Below are 20354 nucleotides of genomic sequence, written 5' to 3'. Positions count from 1 at the left end.
TCCCCATCTATAATCACAATCAGACCATAGGCCTGTTTGTGTGGGTGTAGTCCCCATTAATGGTCACAATCAGACCATAGGCCTGTTTGTGAGGGTGCAGTCCCCATTAATGGTCACAATCAGACCATAGGCCTGTTTGTGAGAGTGTAGTCCCCATTAATGGTCACAATCAGACCATAGGCCTGTTTGTGAGGGTGCAGTCCCCATCACCACATGCAGACCATAGACCTGTTTGTGAGGGTGAAGTCACCATCTATAATCACAATCTGACCATAGGCCTGTTTGTGAGGGTGAAGTCACCATCTATAATTATAATCAGACCATAGGCCTGTTTGTGAGGGTGAAGTCACCATCTATAATCACAATCAGACCATAGACCTGTTTGTGAGGCAGTCTTCATCAATATTTACATTAAGACTAAAAGCCTAGTTTTGAGGGCATAGTCCTCATTTATAGTTACAATCAACCTATAAGTCTGTTTTATAGAGGTTGTAGTTCCCATCAATAATGACATCCAGTCTATACACCTTGTGAGAGTGTGGTCCCAATTACTAGTTACGATCAGCCTATAGGCCTTGTTGGCATGTGTGGGTGTAATCCCCCAAATAGTCTTGTGTTGTTGTATATTGGCCAGGAAACATCGGTTGGTAAGTCCTTTATCATCCCACTACAGTACACAAAGGTTTGGTTCCAGTTGTGTTCCATCTCATACATGTATGTCATGTTCAACACCTTCCATTCAAGGTCAGACAATGTCACAGTGTGGTTGCTAAGTAACTCTTTCTGCATGTAGGACATGTTCAGGTTGGTAGCATTGATCACCACACAATTCAGAAAGGTTGCAAGTCCATCCAAATAGACTTTAAGGATGATCGCTCCCGCCAGAATCATCAGGAATGAGAACAGGAAAGCAAACCGGGTCAGGAGAACATTAACTAGGTCAGTGGAACAGACGGGAGGTTGTTGGGATTCACTGTCATCGCTACGGTGACTGGATGTGTCAGACAGTGTCAGATGATCGGCCTCCATCAACTCCTGTGTGTCGGTGGACAATGTATCTTCCTGAAGTGTGATGGCCCCTAGGTTCTGACCTGTGTCAAAATATCAACAAAATAAAATAAACAATCATCATAACATATTTGTAAACTGAAAAGTTCTGTTTAGATGGCAGATCATTCTACATCTTTCAAAATCATATAAATTTCATTTTTGGCTCGTAATAGAAAATTGCCTACCTCTGGAGGAGTGTTTAGGCAGGCCTTCCGCTACACCAGCTCTTATCTGTGCCTGTACATCAAAAAGTTTAAAGACAGTGAAATTCCAGCAATTAATATCACATTTTTCACACACATCTTTGTGCATGTTTTAACACTTCTGCTGCGATGCCCAATGATAGCTCTATCAGACAATGATAGCTGATTGGACACCTTCAATGATACCACTGTTTTATGTAGAAGTACTTAAGCACTATTAAAATCTAGTACAGTATCATGTTTTTACAAACTAGTGCTATGATGTATTCGGTTGTCAGTAAAAATTGCTAAAGATAAACAATAAATTGAAGTGACTAATTGTGCAATCATGTTTTAGAGCAATAGTTTCAGCAGGAAAAGTTCTAGAATAAAACCATACCTAAAATGTGCATGTTTACAACATATGTTTCAAGCTAGTCAAAATAATTTTGACATTTTATCAACTTTTTTATATCGCTCTGGAGTCAATCAATGTCATTTATTGACCATAGACCAATATAAATAATTGATAGAACGTCAGAATAATTTGGGCTTGTTTCAAGCATCATGGCTGAATTTTATCTCTCAACTTAAGTGTTATAAATATTCATCATCCTGACATCAAACTTGTTCTAACAAACATAAGAGGTAGTAATCGTTTAAGAGACACAAAATACCTTCGTACAATTTTTCATACTATCATTATTTAAGTAGTAACAATATCTAAATCTTAGACATACATTTTTGGACATTTCATTCAGTGCTATCCAAAACTTTTGTTCTCTTATACCTTTTCCGACTCAAGCTCCCAGTTCGTTGAGAGAATTCGAACAAGAAACACCACAGACTGAATGGCAGCACTTAGTATCACAGCCCACCATGCACCTGGACAAGAAAATACAGACACATCTTCGCACTAACAAAGCAATCAAGACTAGGTGAGAAATATGTCAATATTTTCCCATAGAAAAGTAGCTGGATGATCAAACTTCAAAGTACTTACAGTTGTTTGTAAAGATTTTAATACATATATAATATATATGTTGATGATTTCTCCGACAATACTGTAATTCATATTTTTTGTATGGGATTTTTTTTTCTTGGGAATACACGAAGAGAGCCACTTGCGAATTTAAATCCCTCACGACAAAAATTAACTTTATAGAGTATTCATGTTGATTTTATTACTGATATTGGAATCTTGAAGAGTTTGTGTCTATAAAAGCTCATTATTCAGATATAAAAAGTCATTTAAAGATCAGCATTCGCAAAATTATGCATTCACGAAAATAAAGTATTCACGAAACCTAAGCGATTTACAGTAACACACAAAGAAAATGACATCTGAGCTTGGTTGTTATACTACAGAAATAATTTCAAACTCTAATTATAGACTTGGAACCTTAATTTCAAGTTGTGGTTTTAAATAAATTTAAAATTGGAAAATGATAGATAAAGGGTGAGTATTCATTTGTATGTTTCATTGAAAAATTTCAAAAATCAAAACATAAAAGACATTTAATTCATTTGATATTCTACTAACATGAGTTATCTCGGTTGCAGAGAGTTTGGTATATAAAAATTACCATTTGTAGTATTTTGAAGATCTAGTAATTAGTGATACAGAAATATAATTAAGGTTACCTGATACACCAAGCACTGTTTCCAGAAGCAGTGGGATACCCAGAGGCAGGGCCACCAAATAGTAACACAGAAAGTTAGTGATGGCTCCGAACTTCTGTAGACCAATACCACGGATCACCCCACTACAGGCAGCCTGTAATGTAACAGCACAAACTTTAGATACTTACTCACACGCTCTGGTCTTTATTTCTTCAACTCAACACTCTAAAATTATCTGGATTTCATATTGGTAAATGAAACTTTTTTACACCTCATAATGTCAAAAATTTTGTTAATCCACCAAACCCAGCAGCTTGAAATTTACATTATCAAAAAAGATCAGCTTGTCAATAGAAGGCCTTCAATGCAATTTTCTGAAGCTTGGAAATGTGATCAATATACATTCTGTAAAACAAGTACGTTTTTTGTACAAATGTGTTTCATAATCTTTATTTAAAGGTGGCTTCTTTTGTAAAATCTTAACACAATAGTTCAACAAGGAGCCGCAAAGTGTGGCATTATCCTCTGCAGTCAGCTGTTGGTGTAAAACCCAAATATGATATATATATATACCGGTATAACAATTTGTGATGTCACTCAAAATAATGTGCCGCTTCTATCACGTTAAGATCTAATACAGTGAAAGCGCTAGTGCAAAATGTAACATCTTCTTTTGTCAATTATCAATTAAATTTCCTTGCATCTCTTCAACTTCAACATTATATATCAACCCTAAGGTTAGAGTTTATATCTTGATGTAGATCCTGTGTGTTTGACTGTGGATATTTGAATAGAGGTTGGTATTGTCCATGAACAAATTTATGTAACGCCATAAGCTGTGGTGAAATACAAGAAGTCACAAGAAATCGAAAAATTTGATGTTCTCAATAAGAAAAGGCACAGCAAGGGCACTAACTTAATATATACAGTAGGTATTGTGAAGTTGAGTTGAAAGGTTTTGAAGTTGCAGCCCAGAAATTATATGGTCTATGCTCCATATTCATTTTGGTTTCTGGTTCTCAGGGAGTTGAGAAATAGACCAGCCTCTGCTATCATGTCAGTGTCCTTAGGTAAGACACTTTACTCATATTACTTTGAATAGTATGGGTTGGATCTCCCATATGTTGTTCAGTGAGGTAGCCACCATCTTTACTACACAGAGATCCCACCTTAAAATGACCCCAGTCAATAGACAATAGGCAATAAAACCAATAATTTCAGTGTTACCAACATGGCTAAATATAATGACATTATACATTGGTACATTAAAACGTGTCTTATTTGGTTTCATTGTTTCGTTTTTTATGTGTTTTATCTGCAATGTGTAGGTAAATATTCAATTTTTGTTTTTCACAAAATCACCTCTAACAAGATGCAATAATATTATCAATCATTTCCCACTCTGAATCATGCCAATATGTAAAAATCTACGTTACCTGAACCTGGTCAAACAGCTCAAACAATGCCACCTGAATCATTAGTCTTGATGCTAGAGCTACCACTGTCCTGTAACACCAAGTATCAGACATAAGGGATCTCGGTCTTTTTAATGCTTTTTCTGTTGAAGATTTCTCTTTAAGGACAGATTTAACATCACAACATAGTTGAAAGGAACAATAAGAAGTTATCATACAACTGAGAAAGGTTTGACAATTTCTTTTTTATAAAGTTAAAAATTGGTTTCTCATAAATCCACCATCATTTCAGACAAGGAAAATATGACATTCCTTCAGTATAGTAAGAGAATTGGTTTCTCATGAACTCATCCATCATATGTGAACATGTTATGTATGGTATTTTTCAGTAAAGTTAGAGAATCTGTTTTTCGTGAATTCATCCATCATATGTAAACATGATATATATGGCATTCTTCTGCAAAGTTAGAGAATCTGTTTCTCATGGACTTACCCATCATTGGTGAACAAGTAAGGAATGACATTCTTCAGTGCCAGGAAAGTTATAGCTGAAATTACTGCTACAGTTACTGAAATGACATGTACATTTCTATCGTATTACAATACTGTAACCCATTTCCCTACTCAAACAAACAATTGACAGTACTCATTTTCAGTTTAGATCATAGGAACACAGCTTCAGGGAAATCCTACATTTTGATACAATGTGACATTGTATGATTGAGAGAATATTTAAATGGTGAAAACTATACAGCTTGGTATTGGCTGGATAAAAATGTTCCTTAAGTAGAAACACATTGAGCAGATCTATCTGTTTTTAATATGTGACCTGACCATGATTTGTCATGGTGACTTACAATGCGATTCTTAGATAGTGATCTGAGCCATGAAGTACTGTGCTGTTAAAGAAAGCAAGGAAAACCATATTATAGAAACAATTGATCAAAATGGCTTGAAAATAGGAAGCACAGGGCCATGACAGACATCCTCGTCTTTGATCACCACAATCTATTATAGGCATAGCCACTTTGAGAGGCTGTGTCAGCCAGATATTTTGGTGTACATAATTACCTGCTATAAGTATGGATACTAGAGAGGCTGTGTCAGCCCGATATTTTGGTGTACAGAATTACCTGCTATAAGTACGGATAATAGAGAGGCTGTGTCAGCCTTATATTTTGGTGTACATAATTACCTACTATAAGTATGGATACTAGAGAGGCTGTGTCAGACCTCAGTTTTTGATGTACATAATTACCTGCTATAAGCATGGATACTAGAGAGGCTGTGTCCACCTGATATTTTGGTGTACATAAGTATGGATACTAGAGAGGCTGTGTCAGCCTGATATTTTGGTGTACAGAATTACCTGCTATAAGTACGGATAATAGAGAGGCTGTGTCAGCCTTATATTTTGGTGTACATAATTACCTACTATAAGTATGGATACTAGAGAGGCTGTGTCAGACCTCAGTTTTTGATGTACATAATTACCTGCTATAAGTATGGATACTAGAGAGGCTGTGTCAGCCTTATATTTTGGTGTACATAATTACCTGCTATAAGTACGGATAATAGGGAGGCTGTGTCAGACCTCAGTTTTTGGTGTACATAATTACCTGCTATAAGTATGGATACTAGAGAGGCTGTGTCAGACCTCAGTTTTTGATGTACATAATTACCTGCTATAAGTATTGATACCCGTGAGGCTGTGAGGGCTTTACATGGATTGGCTGTTCCAAGGTGATTTCCCACCCTGACACTGGCAGCTACTGATAGGCCAAGTGGCAACTAAAGTCATAAAGATGAAATGAAATAATTTAGACAGATGAAATAATTTAGACAGATGAAATAAAGAAAGTTCTAAAAGAGTGACAGAATTATGAAATAAGTCATAAAAGAATAAATTAAACAAGTCGTAACGAGGAGATGAAGTGACCAGCATCATGTGATTTGATCTTACTTAAGTATATTCTTGTTCTATAAAGTGACACTGCCAGAGAATTGTTAAATCCCTAATGTACATGAATATTAAAAATGAACATATGTATGCCTTTTATTCAATGAATATAAGCTCTCATGACAAGCAGTCTAAATATATTGCCATCTCACACAGAAACAGGCAGAATCTGTGAACATGTGTTGAATATGAGAGTCCGAAAAAAAACTATTTGGGGCCTAACAAGTGAATATAACAATCCAGTAACCAGTACTTCAACTTTTGACCAACCAGAAGCAAGATGCTATATTTATCCTACTTCAAGACTTCCCTAACATAATATTGGGGCTGGTATCCATATTGATGTAATATCATAAAATTATAAAAATTGTGATAAATGTTATTGGAGAAATAGGTCGTTCAAAACATAGGAGAGGTTTGTGTTTCACATGAACACCAAAAGATGTTTTATTGTTAATTTTCGAAATAAGTAACATGGACACATTTATACTCTTAATTTTCTACTGGAAATTACCTCCTATAAACTCACCCAAGACATGCCAACTATCACCTACAAACTATCTCCTACAAACTCACCCAAGACATGCCAACTATCACCTACAAACTATCTCCTACAAACTCACCCAAGACATGCCAACTATCACCTACAAATTATCTCCTATAAACTCACCCAAGACATGCCAACTATCACCTACAAACTATCTCCTACAAACTCACCCAAGACATGCCAACTATCACCTACAAACTATCTCCTATAAACTCACCCAAGACATGCCAACTATCACCTACAAACTATCTCCTACAAACTCACTCAAGATATGTGAACTATCACCTACAAACCATCTCCTACAAGCTTACTCAAGACATGCAAACTATCTCCTACAAACTATCACCTTCAAATTATCTCCTACAAACTATCACCTACAAACTATCACCTACAAACTATCACCTTCAAATTATCACCTACAAACTATCACCTACAAACTATCACCTACAAATTACCTTCTACAAACTATCTCAAGACATGCAAACTATTGCCTACAAACTATCACCTACAAACTATTGCCTACAAACTATAACCTACAAACTATTGCCTACAAACTATCACCTACAAATTACCTTCTACAAACTATCTCAAGACATGCAAACTATTGCCTACAAACTATCACCTACAAACTATTGCCTACAAACTATAACCTACAAACTATTGCCTACAAACTATCACCTACAAATTATCTTCTACAAACTATCACCTACAAACTATTGTCTACAAACTATCTCCTACAAACTATTGCCTACAAACTATCACCTACAAATTATCTTCTACAAATTATCACCTACAAACTATTGCCTACAAACTATCACCTACAAACTATTGCCTACAAACTATAACCTACAAATTATCTTCTACAAACTATCTCTAGACATGCAAACTATTGCCTATAAACTATCGCCTACAAACTATTGCCTACAAACTATCACCTACAAACCTTCACCTACAAACTATCTCCTACAAACTATCTCTCATGCTTGCCTCCTTCTGCACTGCACTAGTTACACAGTAAATCTAACATTGATGCTGCTGCTATGATGATGATGATTACATCTCAGTGACAAAACAGCATTAAACCTTGTTTCATGCAAAAAGACAAATTCATATAAGAGACTTGCAAGTCAACCATTGAATCATGCAAAAACTGACATTTTGACACGAGAAAAGAAAAAAAAAGAAAATCAAGATCAAAATGACATTCATCAATTAAAATTTGCTGATAAAATATCTTTTGCTTTTTAGACAAGAACTTACCATAAATGCCATACTTGCCATTGTGTAACCAATGGAATGACTGGCAAGCTGGTCGACACCTACAAGACCTGAAAATATCACATTCACATGGAAATTAGTTTCTTGTATACATGTAACATATCACTTGACTCATTCAAAAAACTTGTTCAGCAGAGTCAAGAAAAATATAGCCTAAACCTTAAACCCTGTCTATGATCCAGTGAAAAAGACGTCCATTTTACAAAATGTTTTCTGACCTGTTGTGAAAATTAACCTTGTCAACAAATATTAAAGGTAAACAGGCCATAACAGTCAACTGCTGAACATACGCAAGTCTACAGAATTGACAATTATTTAATTACCTGGTACTAAAATTATGTCAAGGTTACAAAAAGTATTGTTATCTGTTATTCAACTTTGTTAAATTTTGAAAAAAAGCTAAGAATGGAATAAAGTATGAAGTTAAAATGAGATTTTAGCAGTTTTTTTATTGAAAGGTAGGCCTAACTGATGACAATGAGGGTAGATAACCTACCTACACAGAACATACAAGGGTATGCCTATCCGATGACAATGAGGGGAGATAACTTACCTACACAGAACATACTAAGGAAGCCTAACCTGATGACAATGAGGGGAGATAACCTACCTACACAGAACATTATGATCTCATGACTCCACCACTCTAGACACACCATACAGAGGCCAGGCACAGCCAAAGTAAGGAACATCCACCAGTCATAGAAACATTCCACACTGAAACCTAGAGCAACAATAAAAATAGATATACATGTACAAATAAAGCATCTAAATACACAACACTATGTGAAGGTCAATGCCATGGAAACGCCTGTGGGAAAGTATTCATACATTGTGGTGATAATTACACCCGGGGAAAGATTGACATTCGCTGATATGCATCTCTTTAAGAGTAAAATTTTAACCTACACTAGAAACAAATACTTAATTCTGAGAGTAAGGCTCTCCTTATCGATGCATTGTTTTGCTTTATGTTGTAAATGTATCATCAATAAAGAATAGAGAACGGAAAAATTCTAAATAGCAGTTAACATTACCAGTTAATAGCTTGTAATATTTCTTGACTTGACTAAGTAAAATGTTTGCTTAATCAACTATACAGCATACAGGGCTCTCACACCCCATTTTGGGACTAGGGCCCTGGGCCCTTAGAATTGGGAAAATAATGGTGTTTTCCTTAGAATTGGGAAAACTTGGGGTCTAAATTGGGAAAAAAGATACTATTTTGCATTGGGAATGGAGCCGAATATCGGCCCTAAATCTGGCAGATCGAGAGCCCTGGTATATGCCTTGTTTTGATACAGCTTAATCGTAATACTAACCTGCGAATTAATGTGTGAAATTTATGAATCACCAGAATTCAACAGGATTTTATGGCAGTTGCAATACAGAAAAGATAGGTGTTTTTACTTAATTTATGTTTCTCACCTGTCCAGGTATCTTCATAGGTACGTGTGACGATGATATAGGTAACATGGAGCAGGAATATAGACCAGTGGGTCAAGGTCACCGATATAGAGGCACCACTACAATACAGACAGGGATATAGAACACAGGGTCAAGGTTATTGATATAGAGGTACCACTACAATACAGACAGGGATATAGAACACAGGGTCAAGGTCATTGATAAAGAGGCACCACTACAATACAGACAGGGATAAATAACACAGGGTCAAGGTCATTGATAAAGAGGCACCACTACAGTACCGAAAGGGATACAGAACACAGGGTCAATGTTATTGGTATAGAGGCACCACTACAATACAGACAGAGATATAGAACACAGGGTCAAGGTCATTGATATAGGGGCACCACAACATTATCGAAAGGGATATAGAACACAGGGTCAAGGTTATTGATAAAGAGGCACCACTACAGTACCGAAAGGGATACAGAACACAGTGTCAATGTTATTGATATAGAGGCACCACTACAATACAGACAGGGATATAGAACACAGGGTCAAGGTCATTGATATAGAGGTACTACAACAATACAGACAGGAAGGGATATAGAACACAGGGTCAAGGTTATTGATATAGAGGCACCACTACAATACAGACAAGGATATAGAACACAGGGTTAAGGTTACTGATATACCGGTAACAGTAGGGAAATATAGAACACAGAGTCAAGGTTATTGATATAGAAAGGGACAACTACAATACACACAGGGATATATAACACAGGGTCAAGGTTATTGATATAGAGGTACCACTACAATACAGACAGGGATATAGAACACAGGGTCAAGGTCATTGATATACAGGTAACAGTAAGGAAATATAGAACACAAGGTTATCGTTATATAATTAGACAAGTGGGTCAAAGCCACATTAAGATTGATGAATTTTCTAGTTGGCTTATTGTCAGGGTTATTTTGAGACAATCTCTTCTCAGTAGATGGTAAATGTATCACTTGACATTACACCAAACACATATTTGTTGTATCTTACTGAGTTTTAATCAGGAAAATATTATAACTATGATGTGCAAAATTTTTTACTTTTAATGTGTATTATCTTCCACTTCAATCTAAATTTGGGAAATTGAATACTACTATACAGTAAATATTACTAAATGGGACAAATGAAGTTACACTAAAGGTAAAATGCTTACACAATATCCAACTTCAGCATAAACAAAAACAGGGTGTGGAATCCAACGTTGAGAAAGTTAGCGACAATTCCTATTACCAAACTTGGTATCACAATACACTGAAATATATAACAAGTTGGTGACAAGACAAGCTGAAATCTGAAACTGAATGGCTAATGTAAATGATTTGTACAGTCTACAGTAGGTTTTGTCAACATTGCAAACACAAAGATGTAGTATCTATATTACATTCTGCATTTGTGTAAGATAAATATAACAGTTGATCTAGAAAAATACCGTATATATACATCGATATTTATATATTACATGATGGCCTCCCATTAACCCAGTATTATTTTGTATTGTATTCACAGGAGTATAGATGCAGTCTGGACTACAGGATAACAACATGACATCATTTTGGTGCCATGTTGACTGACGTTATGTCGATGCTTTGCGTGTCGCCTCAGATAACATGCATTAGAGATTTACATTAATAATAGCTGATTATAATGATTTTCCAGTTTGTTACTATACAGTGATGAAAAGTATCAAGAAAATACCAACATGGCAACACAATCATAATTCAAACTCAAATCACATAAAACTAGGGCAAAATATGAACAAAATAAAGATTTACAATGAGACTCCTGAAGGAGAATAAGACCACATGTTCTGGAAGAGTAAGCGTCTTCTGCTTCATCGACGACAACCGCCATGTAAACCTTGGTGAATCCAAGTAAGTAATGTCACATTCTCAAATTATAGAAAATTACACAACAACCCAACCAACACACAAACTAATAAGCATCAAATATGTTCAGCTTCATGTCACACAAAAAATAACTTGAAAATAATTTTAAATACCAAAAAAAAAATGATATCATATAAAACTTGATGCAAATCAATATATGTTATCATAGTCATATAAAAAAAATTGTTTTAACATTACATAAACTCTTGACATAAATGACAATTTTTATCTCCTAAGCAAAAGTATGAGCCATTTGTAAATGTCTATATACCTGAGCCTGGAGATATTTAGACAGAATATCAGAGTAAGCCACGGCCTGAAAGGTAAAAGAGTTAGCTGTGAGAATCATAACCAGTGTGTTTAAAACTATATTAACACTATTGAGACAAGAAGGGCATTTTTAAGGTTCACATAAGGACTAATATCAGAGAAATACTCCATAAATTGGAAACAAAAAGCACATGTTATCACATGGATGAAAATTATAATTAAATACAAAATATTGTAGATCATAGCCTTTTTTTCACAAGAGAATGTAACAAAGTTCATGTGATTATCTTCCATACACTTCGGTTGAATAGAAACTCTAAGCAGTAAGATACACATACAACTATATAATGACAATTTGGTAAGATTTTACTTAATAACACTTCTCTTTAGTTTTGATAAGGGTCCTGGGATATGTCATTCAACATTAATGGCTTCTGTGTAGTATTATTCATTGACACATTCACAGAGTCAAAATGGGCCTGGTATGTACAAGTGAGACATTAAGAAATCAGATAACTGAAGTTTGTTTGAGGCGTTTACAACCCCATGAACCACACAGGCTAATTTTGTGGCAGGTTCTCCTTGTAATAGATAGTTGCTACCCCACAAAACAACAAGAGAAAGACCTGTATGATGCCATCCAGAGCAATATGAGCAAAAGTGTTTTACCCAAGTACACAAACACGCCAGTACAGATTAGCTGCTTTTTCAGCTTCCTGAGAAACACAATCCCCAACGTGTAGTGAGCATCAAACCTCACACCTTGGTCCTTCACATGAGACTTCAAAGGTGCAGCACACTACTGCCTTAGCAATCACAACCCCTCATTTTTCAACCGATTAAAGAATAAATATATATGAATATTCATGTGAATTTTACTTAGAAGGAAAATTCCGCACAAGTTAGGATTTCATGAGGTGCTTTTGAAAAAAAAACTATACAAAACCATCTACTTATGATCTTAAGGAAATTGTACACCTCAGTTTATCAATTAAATAAATATATATTTAATTTGCAGAAATTCTATATAGATCTAGTTTGATTGATTTACAAACATTCACACGGCCCTGATTGTCATAACAGGTTTACATTGTTATAAGTGGAACAGAATGAAACATCTGTGTAAATTCTGAAATCATCGGAAAAATAAGGCTAATGATGTAATAAAATTGTAATCCCATCAGAAATTTAAGTGAACTGCATACACACTTCTGTAGTGAGCCAGTACTCTGCATAAAATTTATGATCAGTGCCAGATATGTTTGGAAAGTCTGGCTGGGAGTTTTCCAACCGATTTCACCACACTGACCTCGAGAGAGATATTGTGATGTTATCAATAGTTTTAAAAGTCATTAGAGTGAGTCCTGTCAATGTTCAAAACAGCTCGAAATTTTACAACTGGGGTGGATATATATCCCTTTAATTGTGTCACTGACTGCTTGTTCAAATGAGATGTCTGTCCTTGGTCAGACGTATGATTACAAAAATAACACTTAAAGGAAAATATAACAAGATATTTGTTGACACTTACAGGCAGGCCAGCTATATATATTAAGGCATACTTCCCTCCAAGTCTACAAAAAAAAAAAATTTTTAAACCATTTAAAAATGTTTTTCAAATATAAATGATTTTTCTCAGAAATAGGATACACTACTATTAGAATATTTATTGTATCTGTCACCTGCTATTTATCAGAGAATCAATGCCACGAAAAAAGTTTTATATGAAAATATAGAATATGTTTTGAACCCTTCTTTCAAATCAAAATTACGAGACAGAATTATAGAATGATTAACGATAATACAAACCTTGCCTACCTTTTTCTTTGTAAATTTGTTGCAATCTTCTGATATCACAAGAGATATTTGGAACTATTTCACATGTCTATAGATAGATAAATGTACACGTACCTGGCAACCCGAGGATCTTGTCCAATGTATTTCATTATATGTTCAGTGTTGATAAGGATGGCACAACATGGCAGACAACACAGACTCAGGATTATTAAGCCTGGACAAATACAAACAAAACAATAATTACACTTACATCATAGAATCAATGATTTACATCTACATGGCTAAACAGATGGAAAAGTGTTCGGGAATGTGATATTTAATGGGATTCTACATGTGTTATACAATAATCTTTAAACACTTTATTTTCTGATGCTCAAAACTTGCGTAACCTTTACTAAACAATGACAATGACAAAATGATGACAAGAGATCTATGGGCCTTAATGGTCACTTGAGGTCTTCAGGCCTTTGGACAATTTTATAACCTAGCCATCAGTTGAAGTATTGGGGCAAGAAGAACAGAGCTGATATATGCTAACAAAGTTTTTATACTGTTTCTGTGTTTGAAGGTTTAATTTTCAAACAGAACTGATAACACTCTTTGCAACTCCTGTGACATTGAATGAAGGTCAAGGTAATTCATTTTAACAAACTTGGTAGCCCTTCATCCCAGCATGCTACTGGCCCAATATCAGCACCCTGTGTCTTTTGGTTATTGAGAAGAATTCATTTAAAGTTTTCAACACATTTTACCCCTGTGACCTTGAAAGTGGGTCAAGGCCATTCATTTTGACAAAGTTGGTAGCCCCTGGTAGTAGAAAATGTCAACTGTTTATGATGCACAATGAACCCCGGACAAAGCACACCAGACGACGCAGAACAAAAGGCGATCACAATAGGTAACTTGAGACTTTATCTCAGGTGACCTCAAAACAAGGATAATGCCAAAACAATAAAAATTTGTAGAGTATGGATCAGGAAACTCTTGTGTACTGTATGTAATACATTATGATGATGATTGGTGGTCTTTCTACACAGGTCAGGAAGTTCACCAGTACTGTATGTATAGCAGTGTGAAGACAAATGATGGTCTCTATACACAGGTTAGAAGTTTGTATGTACTGTATATATTGTAGTATGATGAAAAACGATCTCTAAACACAGTTATGAAATTCTATATACTGAAGGTATTGTACATGTAATATGAAGATTATTTAAATGTCAAAGCGTTACTTACTTCTTTGTAGTATTATACCCACTCGATGTTTGTTTTTACTTCCAAACGTCTGAAACAAACAAATCACAGTAGACACTGAAATAAAATAAACACCAATATCCAACCAGTAGTCTGTAAATACCACAAACAGAATTTTAGGTTTGATAACTAGGTCTTCAAAAGACTTAGTAACTTAATCTGTTACTTATCCGTCAATGACTGTGTATGCTTTTTCATCATGTTTTTAGCTCTAAATATAACAAATCTTGTACAATTTACCTGAGAGAACAGTGTATCACAAGCTGAAGCCAGTCCCAACATTACTGAATTACTGGATACATTGATTACCTGAAGTCAAAACAAAACAGAAAACAACATTTAACTTAATACAATAGAAAGTATATTCAAGACAAAATATTACACATGGTATTGTGTTATCTTAAAAATACATACATGTAAGATACAAAAGTACATTATTAATTCTTTTTAATGAAATTTAAATAGGTCTTGACAAAATTACCCAGGGGTGTTAATAATGTTTTGAAATTGCACACATTTATTTTGTACATCTCACTCTTTTTTCAATTTTAAATTTCATATACTTTGTAACATGATGGTGAATAGGGTTGACAACAATAGATCCCAAAGGATCTTGGCATCCACCAGTTTGATCTTCATTGGTATTCTTTTTAGAAGTTGGATCTTTTAAATTGTTTAAGGAAATTTCAATAGCAGATGATGGGCTAAATGTACTTTTTAACTTCAAAATTTGGACTGATTTTCTCCCCAATTTTTCAATTTTTGTCAACATTTGAAATATTTGGTCCTACATCTAAGATTGTTACACGATTTTTGGGTACCGAGTATCATATCAGATGAGATCAGTAGTTCCTTTGTACTAGAAATGCTGAATATTGATAAGCAGAGAATAAAGTGATTCCCTTTCAGTTACCTCACAGCATCAGAATAGTAATGTCTTTTGAGTTCTCCTCTTGTGAGTACACAGCCCTATGTATGACAAAATTTCCTTATCCAAGGGTACATGCCCTTAGCCACCATAAAAAGTTCTAAAAATTCATACAAGTATACAATATATGAAAAAGCAAATAAAAAAACATATGGACAAACAAGAAAACATTTAGAATTGATGAAAAAAAAAGAAACGAAAAATCAACCATATGAATACTGATCTGTGAGAAAATGCAAATGTATCACATGCAACCGCAGGTGAAATCTTCTCATCAAATAATTCTGCATACTCTTACTTTATGTATATCATATATGTATAAATTATATATATGGTTTAATTTATGTAGATTGTACATAATTAATGTATAAAATGATATATGTATATATATGTAAATATGTATTGTATGTAACTCTTCATAATGTATGTATGTAAAATGTATATTGTGAGTGGTCTCGTGCTTTAATTTCGAGTCAAATTTTCTTGGTTTTGTTTTTGGAAAACCAAAAATGAATAAGAAATTCACAAATTATTTTGTATATTCCTTGTTAACTACATACAAATATCAATTAATTCATTGCTTGAATGTTTAATATATTTTTTTTTTCAGATATTTTGTGAAAATAAAAACCTTATGAGATTGAAGTGTTGCAAAACACTTGTTAATATTTAATAACATACCAGCATCTTTAGCATTTTAGGTACTATAGCAACAGGAAGAAGAATAAGACACTACAGTTTGTCTTGTTATGGGAGATAACTCTTGAATCTCCTACATGTACTTACACTCGAAAAGTGTGACAACACCGTCTAATCCCAGCATAATAATGTAATGACAGATGGACAGCCTGAACAAAAAAAAGTTGAGTAAGAAAATGAAAAAAAAAAAAAATACATAGCATGCAACAAGACAGCAAAAAGCCTATAAAGTTGAACAGTCTTTATAACACTTACAGCACATATACGACACATGCTCTCATAAATAAAGGCTGAAACATTAATACAATAGAAAACAAATGCAATAAGGATTACAACAGAACATGCTGAGAACAATTGTCAAATGGCTTGGAATCACACTTGAAATCTATACTCTTTTAATGCATCCTCAAAGGATTTGAACCCAGGTCTTTTGATTTCTTAATCTGATTCTCTACTGAATCAGCAAATGAGACAAAACACAAAAGGAAGCAGCTAGTGTTGTAAGATGTCATTATCTGTTAAAAGTTATCTGCAGAACTGCCTGTAGTAATATCAATATTTTTATTGTAAAGTAAAAATATATTAAGCACTTGTTCCAAATTTCTCAAAATTAACAAATATGTGAAAAAAAGAAAAAATCACAACTCCTGACATAAAAACAGAAAACTACAAAATGAATAATTTTCTGTTAGTTGTCACAACTGATTGATAAATTTTGTCATCAATGGAATTGTCCTATATTTTCTGTAATAGTAGAATCATGCAAAAATAGAATTTGTAGAATAGTTCAGATAAAAAAATAGAGTATAATACTGACTCCTAGCATTTTGATATGATAAAATCATGGAAATTCATTTATGCAACAGAAACTTAGACATACACGACACCTACATACACATATATTGTCATGCATTTGTCATGCTCACTTACTGTCGTGGTCAAGGCTAAAGCGGCCAGTTGGGGAGTACCAAGATGACCACAGAAAATGAGACTGACCAGTATGTTGATGTACTGTGTGGCCATAACACCAACCTAAAAATCAAACACTTCTTTTTAAGTACTGATGATATCAGCACCTGCCATAATATGATAATTTACACTATGACTAAATCTGAAATTTGGAATTTTTTTTGTGAATCAGTTAAACATGTTAAAATAAAGCATTAACACACAGTAAGGCAGGATTTAAAGATTCTTACAATGTTTCCAAAATATACCTGTAAGAAAATGCTAATTAAGAACTTTGTTGAACTTAATTATGCAGATACATGGCAGAAGTATACTAGGTTAGGCAAACTAGTTCCAATGGATGATACCAATATCGTTGCTCTCTTTTCTGTTTCTCCTTTTACAATTTCTAATATACAAATCTAAAATGTAGTGATGTATGATGATCTTAACTGTTTGATGGTTATTAGAAATGAATTTGACAAGATTTTACACATTGTTTCATGTACAATATATTACTTACAATTGGCCAGCCTATCTTTACTTGTTCTCTTATCTCATCTTTACATCCAAATGGAAACAGCTTTTGATAAAGGGAGGTAACTCTCTTGGACCACGGCCAGCTTCCCCGCCACAACTGAACCATGTGCCGATACTGCTCTCCGATTGTAGCTGTCAAAGTATAGTTTAAATAATGACAAGAGATATATCATTTCATAAAATAGTTTCATTAGAAATCAGAATAATTCTCGCTGTTACTAATCAAGGAATATTCCAAAGTCAGATTGATTATCAGTGAAGAAATTAGGTGAATTATTGCAGCAATCATAATGTGTTTAAATTTTTTAGCGTCTGTCCAAATACGCTATCAATATTTCCTGATATTGACTGCATTCTCATAGTAAAATTCACTGACCACGACATGATGTCCTCTGGTCACCACGAGGAAGGAAGGCCAGATGGTCAAGGGAGTGTTCTCGGTCTCCAACTGGTGTGATGTCATCAGTAAACAAGGTCAGGGGAGTGGTCATTTCTGTTTCTTCAAGATGGTCATTATTGTCAAACTCTCCGGACACTGACTTGACCATGAAGCTTTGACGGGCCAGTTGATCTTCTTGACCAGAATCATCCATGTTTGCCTTACCACTGGAAAAGCTGAACTTTTAGTCTGTAAACATAAAAAATATGTATTAATTCCTATGTAACAAACCAGCTGAAACATGTCAACCTACAATAAAACACAGAATTCTGATGTTGATGCTACATCTTCTTTGTCAAAAAATCTTTATAATCATGAAAAAACAGATAACTGGTAAATTTTGGGACACAATAAAAAGGAATAATAATTACATACTCAGAGTTTTAGAAACTATCGCACAAAAGTAATTATTTTAGGTAGAAAATGGTGGTAAATTTCTCATTTACTTGATATGACAGAGCCATCAGCTACCAAAAATATCTCTATATCTCTATCAGATCTTAAGTCTGCAGCTGATTATGAAGAAGTAAATATATCCTTGAGGTATACAAATGTAGAGGAACAGAACTGTGTCAATCATCAGCAACAACGTTAGCTCAATTGAATTGGTAGAGTATCCATCTATAGTTTGGAGGGTCCCAGGTTCAAACTCCTATCTGGTCATGTTTTTGTTACACTCTTTTATAGGTGAAATCTAGACCTGAGTTGTAAGCAATTAAGTTTACAGGGGCGAAGACTTAAAAAGTGGAACAGGACATAGTCGGTTGTTTGCAACCAGGTAGCTCTATGGGTGGAGCATAAGGCTACAGTTTGGGCAGTTCCAGGTTCAAGTTCCAGTCTGGCTGTACATTTTGGCAGTCCTATTAAATATATCTAAAGTGTGTTAGAGTAATTTCAAAATGACTTTGATGAATACAACACATTGTAATAGACTGTATTTTGATCATTTAATAATACACTTTGCATTTTAGCTTTGGAATTCCAGTATCTCCATACTTTGTTAAAACCATGAGTCAATGACATCACAATTTAAATCATGTGAACTAGGAAACTGGAAATCAACTTCTTTCAAACAAGACAGTTGGCTTTTGATTAATAAAGAATCAAAACAAAAGGGGGAGTGATATAAATCCCAGTAATCAATGTAATGTTCATCCTCGATCCTCCAGTGGTAACAATCACTTTTGCTCTCTGCACAACTGTCATGGTTCCATGTGAGCTTTCATGTAAAAAGACTAGTCTGATCATTTGATGAACATAGACGAATCTGGAGGTCACATAACAGTTTATTGTAATGACTTTGAAGTTGGGTGTCAGTCCTTTGTAATCTTCAAAAGGAGTGTATCAGCCTGTGATTGTTCAGTTTTTCTCTCCTGGAACCAATCAAATTACTTTGCTTTTGTCTTCAATTTTGCCATGACATGTTCCAGGAGTGCAGAGAGTAACAGTATTGAGGATGTATACTGTTACATCCCTGTACAGTTACAGCAGTGAGACAGCTGAGATATATCATATAACTTATTGGATAACATGCGAAGTGTCGCTATTACGAGATCAGCATTTCACATTTTGAAGCAGTTTCTTCTGATTTCTGACACTATTATCACATACAAATATAATTAGCTAAAATAACACACACAAATCCATTAAGATTTCAGGTAGTTGTTCAATAACACGATATCTTACCATCACTGTACAACATGTCAACTAGTTTTCACCAACAAACAGTCTTGAATCGGCCAACAATAAAATGTGATTGACACACAAATATATCTAATGATAAATGCCTCCTTTATAACATTGAAGTTGAAACTGAATATGGATACAGCATATGTGAATTGTAGTTAAAACATCCGATATCGTATTTATAATTACCAAACGGTCATTATGGATAGCATAACGTCTCAAGTATAACGATAACTAACATCTATTTCATGGCTGCAACTTGAAACAGATGCTGGAGGTTTTTCCAAGCCAGGGGAAATAACTCTTTTTTATCATTTTTTTTTAACTTATGCAAAATTCCAATTCACAGATCCCTACTGATCTTAAAATAACAGGAGAAAAGAC

The 20354-nt window shown here is 34.5% G+C and overlaps 1 protein-coding gene across 1 annotated transcript; it reads right to left on the bottom strand.

Moving 5' to 3' along the window:
• Window positions 1-406: 406 nt before the first annotated feature.
• On the bottom strand, window positions 407-15033 carry LOC132543254 (multidrug and toxin extrusion protein 1-like). The gene is made up of 16 exons (XM_060206736.1): window positions 14971-15033; window positions 14713-14761; window positions 13591-13690; window positions 13211-13253; window positions 11681-11725; window positions 10677-10774; window positions 9484-9581; window positions 8666-8779; window positions 8038-8105; window positions 5953-6061; window positions 4764-4839; window positions 4292-4361; window positions 2877-3009; window positions 2023-2117; window positions 1236-1287; window positions 407-1091 (listed from the first exon to the last, which is right to left on the bottom strand). Exons 1-16 carry the CDS (start codon window positions 15010-15012, stop codon window positions 562-564), a joined length of 1722 nt encoding a protein of 573 aa, XP_060062719.1. The 5' UTR covers window positions 15013-15033; the 3' UTR covers window positions 407-561.
• Between the last annotated feature and the right edge of the window lie 5321 nt (window positions 15034-20354).

Source organism: Ylistrum balloti, unplaced genomic scaffold (assembly GCF_031769215.1).
Source record: "Ylistrum balloti isolate Yb309-2 unplaced genomic scaffold, AGI_CSIRO_Ybal_v1 Utg369746, whole genome shotgun sequence".
NCBI classification, from domain to species: Eukaryota; Metazoa; Mollusca; class Bivalvia; order Pectinida; family Pectinidae; genus Ylistrum; species Ylistrum balloti.
Note: the sequence above shows the minus strand (reverse complement) of the source record. Positions and strands in the feature narration are given on the sequence as shown.